At 38.3% G+C, this 12,019-nt stretch overlaps 1 protein-coding gene across 1 annotated transcript in view; it reads right to left on the reverse strand.

Annotated features, from left to right (window-relative positions):
- Positions 1 to 12,019, reverse strand: part of LOC124260084 (microtubule-associated serine/threonine-protein kinase 3-like) — a 194,952-nt gene that overhangs the window by 63,278 nt on the left and 119,655 nt on the right. The window contains 1 exon segment of the mRNA XM_046694332.1: positions 7,864 to 7,892. Coding sequence (XP_046550288.1) covers positions 7,864 to 7,892 — 29 coding nt within the window.

Raw genomic sequence — 12,019 nt, forward strand, 5'->3', positions numbered from 1 at the left:
CAGGGTTTAGACAAGGACCTCTTGATGTTCACTCTTAGTGAGTGAGTGAGTTTTTAGTTTTACGCCGTACTCAGCAATATTCCAGCTATATGGCAGCGTCTGTAAATAATCGAGTCTGGACCAGACAATCCAGTGATCAACATGTTCACTCTTAATTAATTCAAACATTGAAAGTGTATCATAACCCAGCAAGCCATGTTTTCACACATTGAATTTAAGAGTACTCACTTAAATCTATTACCATCAATAAATAGTTGAACCACATATCCGACAATCCATGACAAGTATAAGACAAAATATTATGGATGTCAACTTCTTGTTTAATCCATGACAATTGCAGGGGCTCGATCCACAAAGTCTGTCATCCTTTAACATAGACCAATGACAATGCTAGCTTTAAGATCTACACATACTGTATCCAATTACTAATCCAGGTAAGTAGAAGGCTATTTGAAAAATGGCCCTCCCCTGTTAAAAATATTCCTATTCATGTTAACATACCGCCAGTGACCACTGCTGAATTTCTACTGCAAACACAACTTCATGAAGCACCATAAAATCTCAAATCATGATTCCTTAACCAACCCAAGGGAGGCAACTCTGACTACCCTATCAGACACATTCCAAAACCTGGCAACAACCCAGAATAAACAGGCCCCATGTGAGGATGGATACTTTGACAGCCAAGACTCAATGTATGGCTGAAAGAATATCAGTCATAACCACTGATTTCACACACACACTACATCTGTCGGTTACGTTTCATGTAACGCCATGTTGGTTTGAAAATGCTGCCTGCCTTCGGTGTAATTTCTCCTTGGACTTTGACATCTGTTTCAAAAGATATGCCAGCATAACAGCCCTGGCAATCATTTTCTCATCATTTGACCATCTGACGAGGAAGCAACAGTCTGTAACATAAGCTGATTCGAAAGAAAAACGATAATGGTTGATCTCTCTCTCTCTCTCTCTCTCTCTCTCTCTCTCTCTCTCTCTCTCTCTCGTTGTTGACATTCACGAAAAGATTTGGGCTGGTAACAACTTAAATGCTTGTAAACATGTTTGCACGTTGCTTCATAATTGATGGTGTTTATGACTGTGACAGATTTACCCTTCACCGCAAAGACATGTAGAATGTCCTTGGAGAGAACACAGGGCCTTGGACCACTGCCCACATACTACTGCAGATGGCTGCATGAGGTGGGAACGGAAACATTAGAGTGTTTTCATTATGCATGTGTCGCTGTGAATACCAAGCATCTGTATAATCATAAACTGCTACAAACACTATCCCTTGCCAAGTGCTGCATTAGTGAAAGTTTGTTGAGGACAAAGTGAGCGTGTTGAGATCAATGACACCTTGAACAATAATACTGATTCCTAAATGGGTGTCAGCTTAATGAGGACTGGTTGTATGAATTTAGTTTTACACCGCTTTTAACAATATCTATAGATATAATTGAGTCTGTGACCCAAGACAAAAACAATAATCAACCATAACAGGCTCCTACAGGAGATATCACTTGCATTGCATCACATTGTCTCGCACACAACCATCATGTCATTGGTTTACCAAGATAAACCCGGTCAGAGCCAGGGACATGTTCCAGTATCAGACAAAATCTTCCCAAAACCTATCAAATCATATTTTGATAATCTTAGCCTCTACCTTTGTATTGTCATAAATTCAAATTCTTAACCCAAGAAAAGTAATCACAGGAGTTTCATAATGAATTTTAAAACATTTACTTGTTGTTTTAAATCATGCAGATCTGGAATACCAAAATGGCAGCTTGATACATAGAATTTATTCTGTACATTTATACCCTTTACACAAGAAGAAATGGTAAAACCTTAAAATACATCACGCCAGTATCATTCTTCACAATCATCTTTACAATGACGCCACAGTGAATTACAGTATAAAAGTAGGGACCCGACCAATTTAATTCTTTTAGATATTTTGCAAATGAGCCTAACTTTTACAAACAAAAATGTGAAGATCTACACGATCTAATATGTTAAATACTACTTGTGGATCTAGTTTTCTACACTTCCCTTATTACGTCATAAATGGCACAGAAAATCCACTAAACCAAAAATAAAATTGATTGAAACGTCTAGAGATGTCAATGACTTCCACACTTCAGTGTGCTGCAACTGCAGTCGAATCCTCCAAAGACTCACTGCCAAATACAATTACCGGTAACAGCCAAACTGTAAAAAGAAGCCTAATTTCAGAATCCCTCAAAATGAAAGAAAGTTGAATCTAAAAGTGAGAGAGGAGAATGAGGAGAGAGAGAATTCTCCTTTCACTGAAATGTTTTTCCAAAAGCTCGACAGAGCCGCCTGCCGGAGGAGGTGTTTGACACCGTGGGTGCGCTGCCAACAACCTCCGGCTTCATGAAATCAATAAGAGAGGGATGGAAAATAGTGCTAACACGAGCTGTGTCATTAGATTTGACGAAAACACATCAATTACTTCTACATGTCTATCACTGACCACCACACACCAAGCTGTTGAGTTGAAAACCACGGCTTCTTAGTTGTAGGTGGGACAAATTACATGATACATTTCGATTTCAAGCAATGATATTTTTGGGGAAAGCATGGATACTGTGCATAGATGAGCCAACAACCTAATAATCTATAAACTTCAAAACACTTTCAACCTGCTGACTGCTGATTTTTATTGGAAGAGGCATTCATTGGCTAAAGATGACCATATTCCACAAATTCCCAGGACATCATGGAATAATAAAAGTCCTATGAATACAAAATGCCACTGTGTCTCTTCGGGTTGGAACTAGGTGGCTCACTCTGCGAGTGTGGGTTTGAATCCTGGATGGGACTGAACCAAAAACAGTATTACAATCTGTACTTTTCTGAGAAAGTGTCATCCCAAATTTGACAAGTGTACCAAAAATCCTACTTGTGAAATCACAGAGTGAATTACTGGTGTCACTGTCCTTACTTCCTTACTATGAACAACCATAATGAACAAGGCAGCCCACAATGGAGTTGCTGAATCATTAAAACATTGTTTTATCTTGCTGAAGACCTGGCTGTCATTACCCACATAACTCACATGGGTACAATGTGTAATGTTCAATCTTCATACTGCTGGATGAATATCTCTGCCACCCTGATATCAAAACACCCAGAACAGCATTCATCCTACCTGTCACTTCAACCTGTAACTGGTGGGTGAGTGAGTTTAGTTTTTTGCTGCTTTCAGCAATATTCCAGCAATATCACAGCAGGGGACACCGGAAATAGGCTTCACACATTTTACCCACGTGGGGAATCAAACCTGTTCTTCGGCAGAACAAGCGAACACTTGAACCACTAGACTACTCCACCGTCCAGCCTATAACTAGAAATGTCTGAGACATGCAGCGGTAAGCAATCCACACTATCAGAGCATGATGAGTGAGTGAGTATGGTTTTATGCCGCTTTTAGCAATATTCCAGCAATATCACGGCAGGGGGACACCAGAAATGGGTTTCACACAGAGCATGATAACCATCCAACTTTCATAAATAATCTTACCAAAAGGATAAGGTAGCCTGTTCCACCCTGAATACTCAAGGGTTAAAATGGAATGATTTGACAGAAAAACAGTGAAGAGAGTCTGAAAATCAACTAAAAATCTTTAAAATATGTATCCAGTTTTCTTCATTTCTAAATAGTGGATTCTATTACTTTGAATGGACAAAGAAAAGCAGTTTTTCCTCATCAAATTCCTCAATCCATATTCAAATTCCCAAATAAGACAAAAATCCAATCAGCAAGGCATAAATCAAGAGGCTTATCAAATTATCTGTTTATCTAATTGATCCAATCTGTGTAGATCAGCTACGACCAGAAAGCATTTTAACGTCACAAACTGCGTAGAGTTTGTCTTGTACAGACTAATCCATTGGATTTCGGGACGGACACATTAAGCAAAGTGACACCTTAGTTAACACGAGCAGGCGATAACATCATCAAGCTTCCTGTCTGTCACTCGATAACCTCCGCTAAAACACCAACTAACCACTCTATTAATGCTAAATTTGCTTCCCACTTCGGTAGCAAGAAAGGAAACATTTGATGAACATCTGATATTGTTGCAAGCTAGGAAGCAGGGTATAATGCGACTTTCAACAGTGTATGAAATAAGCCAAAAATCCAGCCAGACATCAGGGCTGGCAACCTCAAAATGGATCAAGCAAAATAGATCCTTTTTTAAAAGCACACAAGAAAAGTTTGTCATTGCTGTGGGTAATACAACTGAAAAGGCTGTTTTCACTTTACAGGAATTGGCACACATGCAGCTACCCTCGTTAATTAATAATCGGGATATTTCTTGTTTGTGGCGAGGACTGTAGCGAGGTTGACCAATAGCCAAATAAAACAAATATTTCGTGTGTCATCAATAGATTAAGTAAAACCAACTGATCAATTTCCCATTAAGTGTAATTCTCTTAAAAGGTTACTAAGAAATGAACTGAGTGAGTGAGAATTGTTTAAAGCCAGGATCATCACTGAGAGGGACATCAGAAATGGGCTTCAAACATTGTACCATGTGGGGAATCAAACCCAGGCCTTCGGTGCGACAAGCGAATGCTTTAACCACTACGCTACCCACCCGCCCACTAAGAAATAAAACAAGTTTTGTCACCCAAAATATTATTTCCCATTTTGAAATTTCGAGACAGTACTGGAGATTATTGAAATGGGAAATTTCTAAATGACCTATAAACTTTTCCAAGAAAATAAGTGACACAAGATATCCTTTTGATCAATATAACCAATATGAAGAAAAAAGAAAGATATAAAGTTTATCTTCACGACGATAATCATGTTAATCGTGACTTAAACAATGCCCCCACAATCTACACTACAAATATCACATGATGTTGGACCACACATTCAATAACACGTGAGAACACTGACTCATAATCTTATCTGGTATATCCTCTTTGCCTACTCAAATTAAACATTTCATGAACATATACATAATCCACGTTCAAATAATTCTTCGCCGCAGTTGAAAAATCAATAATTGGGAAATGTGATCAACTGGGAGAAATATTAACGATTATCCATATGGAAACTGTCATGTCTTTGAATGGCATCTGGAAGTGATACACATAAGGAAGAGAGTTTTTATGGATGTCATCTTCTTTATTATGAGGAACACAACGTTTCTTCATTATGAGGAACACATTTCTTTATTATGAGGAACACAACGTTTCTTTATTATGAAGAATACGCTTCTGTATTATGACTTGAGTGATTATGAAGAACACGGCGGGGCCGAAATGGGCTTCACTCATTATTATGAGGAACACGCGGTTTCGCATTTATTATGAAGAATACGCCGTTTCTTTATTATGAGGAACATGTTTCTTTATTATGAGGAACACAACTTTTCTTTATTATGAGGAACACAACTTTTCTTTAAATAATAATAAAGAAGTATGACATCCATAAAAACTCTCTTCCTCATGTGAGTGAGTGAGCTTAGTTTTACGCCGCACTCAGCAATATTCCAGCTACATGGCGGAGGTCTGTAAATAATCGAGTCTGGACCAGACAATCCAGTGATCAACAGCATGAGCATTGATCTGCGCAATTGGGAACCGATGACATGTGTCAACCAAGTCAGCAAGCCTGACCACCCTATTCCGTTAGTCGCTTCTTACAACAAGCATAGATGCCTTTTGTGGCAAGCGTGGGTTGCTGAAGACCTATTCTACCCTGGATGCTCACGGGTCTCTTCCTCATGTGAAAACTGTGTTATTGACAAACGTACGTTTTATTTCATGGGCTGTTCCCAAATTACATTTCAGAATGCTGTTTTTGGTTAGTAATCCATGCACAAATGTTTTAACATGCACAAGAGTCAAGCAAAATGTGGATTTTGTTTTTTACATTTTTATAATTTTTTTGTCAAAGTACTATTTCAATACTTATTAGTCAATATCAATATATTAATATATAATATCAATATTTTGTAGATAACGATTATCAATCACTGAAATATATTGACAGCCAGCCCTGCTGTTGAGCTTACATTCTTTAACTCAAGTCAAGGTCAACTGAAAGTGTTCCATATTTTTGGCTCCCAAATAATCACCAAATCTTCCTCCGAGTGTCAGGCAGCCCCAGGAAAGGAGATAAAAAACCATACAGGTTGGTTTGAAATCAATACCATTGGAGAGAATTTGCCCTTCCAAAAATCAATGTCGGACTTGTCAGGATTGTCGCAAGCCATGGCTGGTCTGGATCAGGGAGAACGAGCTGACTCCACAAATCAAATTACTATCACAACAACACACCTCCTGATCAAATTTACATCCTTTTTCTAATCATTTGGAAAATGTACAACTGTTCTCCATGGGTTCGTGATCAGCCCCAAGAACCTGCAGCAAGGGTGAAGGCTGGTGCGGAATCCATTTGGTGCTGGCGTGTTATTTACTGGATTCCAGAAATATTACCCCAAAAGAAATCAATGAAATGAAATTTACTGCAAATCAAAATAGAAAAAAAACAGAATCCCTTTTCTCATTCCACTCATTGAATAATAGTTTTTTTTCAATTCCACCACATCCAATGTACGGTTTACCCGATGCTCGCAACTGGAGTATCTTAGAGTATAACATGATTAAAGCATATCTATATATCAATATTTCATACATTTAATGTACACATTTTTTAAATTGTCTGGCAATGAAGAATCAGGTGCTATTATATATGTATCTGATGTGGATGCAGCTCGATTCCTGCACTACTGAAGCTACTAATCTGAGCCTAGATTTTCGTAGCTCTCTTAGCACTAAGATATTCGTAAGTTAATGTTAATGTATGGCACTTACGACTATCTTAGCGCTAAGAGAGCTTCGAAAATATAGGCCCTGAGCCTGACGCTAAGCATCTTTCTCAGTATGTTACAGTTTTAATTCACCGTTCTTATCTCCATGGAACAGTAAATTTCAGTCCTTTAGGCTTTCAACTGTGATTTTCATGAACATTTAGGCACTTTTTGAAAATTTTCTAACAAAATTTATTTTTATTCTACAAACTGTAAACGCCACTACTATAAAGTGATCCTCTGTATAATCCTTCAAAGTCAATGCATATTGATATACTCAGTCTATAAAGTGATCCTCTGTATAATCCTTCAAAGTCAATGCATATTGATATACAGAGTCTATACAGTGATCCTCTGTATAATCCTTCAAGTCAATGCATACTGAAACTGTATACTCAGTCTATAAAGTGATCCTCTGTATAATCCTTCAAGTCAATGCATATTGATATACTCAGTCTAGAAAGTGATCCTCTGTATAATCCTTCAAGTCAATGCATATTGATATACTAAGTCTAGAAAGTGATCCTCTGTATAATCCTTCAAGTCAATGCATATTGATATACTCTAGAAAGTGATCCTGAACAAAGCACATGACCCCAATATTTGCAATAAAAATGTGTCTTCCATTGTTTGTTTTTTGTATGATGTGGTATGGTGCTGACGAAAGAACATCAGGGCAAACTGTGATTTGAACCACCATCAGAGTTGTCGTGGGGACCCAACTCTGCACAGCCAATCGTGGCAACTCAGACAAATGCCCTCACATTATATTGCTTATGGGGGCTGTGGGTAGCCTATTGGTTGAAGTGCTCGTCATGCTGAAGGCCCGGGTTCGATTCCCCATATAGGCACAATGTGTGAAGCTCATCTCTAGTGTTCCCACTGTGATAATGCTGGAATATTGCTAAAAGCGGCGTAAAACCATACTCAGTCAATCAGTTTGCTCGCGATATGACACACATACATGGATCATTAAACGGAGGAAGAAGTTTTTCCTTACCTTCCTCTTCTTGTCACACTCAGCTCCTTCTGAAAAAACATAAGAATAACAGTTAAAAAAACTTGCATCTTAAAGCAAAACATTCATTTCCATAATATATGATTGACAATCCTCAAGTTAGCCCCAATATCTTTTGAGTCTCCCAGCTTGACCTTTATCAATTGGAATCATTTTTAGATATAAGGGTAACTATAGGGACACTTATTAAACAAGTTTACAAGGCTGAAACAAAATTTTACCAGAGTGGAACTTCAGACTAGGTGCTTATGGTACAGGTAGTTCCCACATTGAAAACCAAAAAAGGATCACAGCATATTCTTGAAAACATCAAAGCTTCAATCAATACAAGATTTTTTATCAAAGGACAAACTTGAAGCAAAATATTCAATATTTTCCTATAATTTCTTTTTGATAAGAAATAACAGTAAGGACACTGAACACAACTGGATGAACATCAAAGTTATATTTCACTCCTTCAAATAAACTGATTTCATTTCTTCTAGGTACAAATAACAGTACAGACAACTGCAGGGTGTGTAGTATAAAGTGATCTCAGCAGTGATCGTAAGTCCCATACATTCACATAGGCTTACGACAGCCACAGCGCTGGGGTTGTTTTGTATAATCACACCCTGGACAGCAGAGGTCTACTGCCTTTTTTGTGAGTTTCAAATAAAATCAGGAACACTTGCCCACTTCTTGAGTTTCACCTTCCAGTTCATGACCAGTGTCATCCCATAGTGTTCTCCTAACAACTAGTTCCCAAGCATAACCAAGTATCAGAGGAAATAATGTTACTGGCATGAGACCCTCCTATCCCCACATCATCACAAGCCACAGAGTGCTTGTTAGGGTATCAATGAGGTCCGACTCATAACTCCAGGCAGTATATGTAGGAAGTTGAGTTCAGGTGATTGAGTAATCAGCATGGTTGAACTGACAAAACAGCTGAGGTCAATGTTGACAGCTTGCCTACCCAAGCTCACTGACAAGTCAGCTTATGTCTGTCATCTTGCAAAGCAGGTGCTATCCTACATGAAACTAAATCCAGGGTCTCAGATGTGTACAATCAGTTGAGCATGAAACTCAGGAAGTCCTTGTAATAACTTTAAAACTGAAAGTTAAAGATATAATGTCCTTAGACCACAAAAAAACCTTTATTAGCTACACCACAAATTGGTAGTTTTCAGCTTGTCAAAGTGCTTGAGCCACTTATCAGGCTATAACATATTGTCAATCAAAACCCATGTCTTTGTCTGCCAACTGCTCTGTGTACCAACCTGGCAGGTAATTATAATGTTTGTTTGTTATTTAATGCCTTACTCAGCAATGATCCAGCTGACCGTGGAATGTAAATAATCGACACTGGGCCAGATGATCCCAGTTACGTAGATTGATCCATCAAGTATTTACAGAGGCTGGAGTATTGGGTGTGTAAGACTTCCGCCTGTATCCCCCCTAAATTTTAACAATGAGGAAAACTTTCTTTGAGTGGCATTTTTAGAAGTTGGATATATATTTCACTATGTTCAGATACAATTAAAGAAACATATTAAGGGATGAGGAATATATATTCAGGTGATACGATTTGACTAGAATGAAATTAAGAGGGGATATGGGCGGAAATCTTTCTTAGTATTGTTGAGTGGGACATATGACAATAAACTTGAAATCTTGAAAGTAATTTTGAGCAAATGCATTTGTATGTTTTGCTTGTTGATGTGAAGTCCATTATTAAAGCATTTGTATCAAACAGGGAAAGTAAACTGTTCTGCTCAGTGCAACCTGTTCCTCTACTTGTCTTTATCAGTATATGGAGGAGAGAGTATCTGTTAACACCTGAGTAGATCCCAAGATCCCATCTACCGACTAATCCTATCTCCGAGGCAGTTGGCCTTTGCCTTGACCCTGGTCACCAGTACTAATTTCAGATTAGTCACGGAACCAGAACACAAGATCAGCAAACTACTGACAATGGAGCAATAGAAAGATAAAAACGAAAATATAAGCTGCCCATTCTTCAGAAAATGTTCTTTTTGTTAGATCCAGTAAATTCTTGAATCAATATGGAGAGAAAACCCATAGAATACTACAATATTATATATGTGATACTTTAGTTAGGCTGAACAAATTTATCAGACCACAATAAAATTCTCTGAAGATTTTATCAAGCTGCCTATTTTCAGAAAGTTTTCTCTCTGTTTGATTCAGTAACATTTATATTTGATATGTAAAAATATTATTATTATTATATGGGTATTTATATAGCGCTATAGTCCATCCAACATTCTTTGTTTTTCCCTCGATCATTGGATGTCAATCTCAGCAGCACATCATATTATCAATCTCAACTCCTTGGGGAGTATACAACTCTTGCAGCCACTAGGCGCACTGAGTTAATGTGACTTTCCCATCCTTTCGAGGTACCCATTCACAGCTGGGTGGACTGGGACATATAGTCACAGTACTTTGTCCAAGTTTACTGCACCTTGCTGTACCCACAACTAGGTGTTTGCACGTATTCATGTGGCCACCATCTGGTCATTTACCAACGGATTTGTGGTGTCTTTTAAGTGCACAGGGTAGTGTACTGTACACCACCAAGCATAGTACAATGTTGTATATGAGATACTTTAGCTAGACTGAACAAAGTTACCAGACAGCAACCCCACTGATTGTGTTTATAGTTTGCAGTGATGTCAAACAAAATGTGGAACAAACTGAACAATGTCTCAAAACATCAATAAAGCTCTTTATATATATTTAAAGTTTCTATTTGAAGCAAGAGGGTCAGGTCAAATATGCAGACACATAAACAAATAGTCTATCTGCAGACTTGGAGCCTGACAGTGTTTACCTTCAAGTTCAGCAACATGCCTCCTAGTGATATAAACTCTTCATTAATCATATTAATATGTCCCGTATCCTGCAAATATGAGCCATGTTTATTGGCCTGCAGCCTATTCTCACAGCCACGCAGTCACTAAAGGAATAATACAATCTACTTAATGCCTAACAGAGTGTGGTTTGCTCAAACTAATCATCTCATGGGTTACTGCAACGCTTACATATTTTCAATGATAAAAAGCCATGTCCTGTTAGTTATCTTAGCACTACGACTTATGTAAGTTTATGCTGAAGTGTGGGAGTTATGATGATCTTAGAGTGAGTGAGTTTAGTTTTACGCAGCACTCAACAATATTCCAGCTATATGGCGGCAGTCTGTAAATAATCGAGTCTGGACCAGACAATCAGTGATCAACAGCATGAGCATCGATCTGCGCAATTGGGAACCAATGACAACCAAGCCAGCGAGCCTGACCACCTGATCCCATTTGTCGCCTCTTACGACAAGCATGGGTTACTGAAGATTCATTCTAACCCAGACCTTCACGGGTTTGATCATCTTGGAGTTATTATTAGTATTATCCCTTAGTGAAACGAGGCCTCCTGTATAGGAGACACAGTCAATCACTGTTCTGTCAAACATATAGTTGTAAAAGATCGGTCCCTGTGCATTTATTATTTAGCAACCATTTTCAGTTGTGAGGAACATTAGCTAACTGGAACTATTTACCTTGGTCCCTTTACAAACTTCAACACAACACCTTCTGACAGTACAAACTTCAACATAACTCCATCACTGGCTATGAAACATGGAATTCGATTGCTGGCTATGAAACATGGAATTCGATTGCAAACTTGAAAATCAAAACCTTCTATCAAGCAATGCCACAGTAGTCGATTTTAATAATGTAGAAATGCACGAGTATCTGCTCCAACAAGGTGTCAATAAAATCTGGTCATTCTCTCAGAACCAAATAATCAACACAACTTGACATGTCACTTGCAGGAAGGACTAGTTCTTCCATTTCCACAAACAGCAGACTCTACCGCTATTGATTGTCACAATATTTTGTACCTTGCAAGATCTAAACAGAAAGGTGAAGGACATTCAAGAAATCGTACAACCTTGAAAGCAATCAATTTAGATAACAGAGCTAATGAGAGACCTAACAAGGAAATATGCTGAATGTCTGTCAAGCACACATAATACAGTGCTGTTGGCTTATTTGCTGCTGCACCGAGCCTTGAGTGGTGTTTTCCAGGTTTGTTCTGTTGATTCAGGACACTGAGTGCAGCATGTGTATCATCT

This window comes from Haliotis rubra, unplaced genomic scaffold (genome assembly GCF_003918875.1).
Source record: "Haliotis rubra isolate DU_JTF1 unplaced genomic scaffold, ASM391887v1 Scf75, whole genome shotgun sequence".
Taxonomy (NCBI): Eukaryota; Metazoa; Mollusca; class Gastropoda; order Lepetellida; family Haliotidae; genus Haliotis; species Haliotis rubra.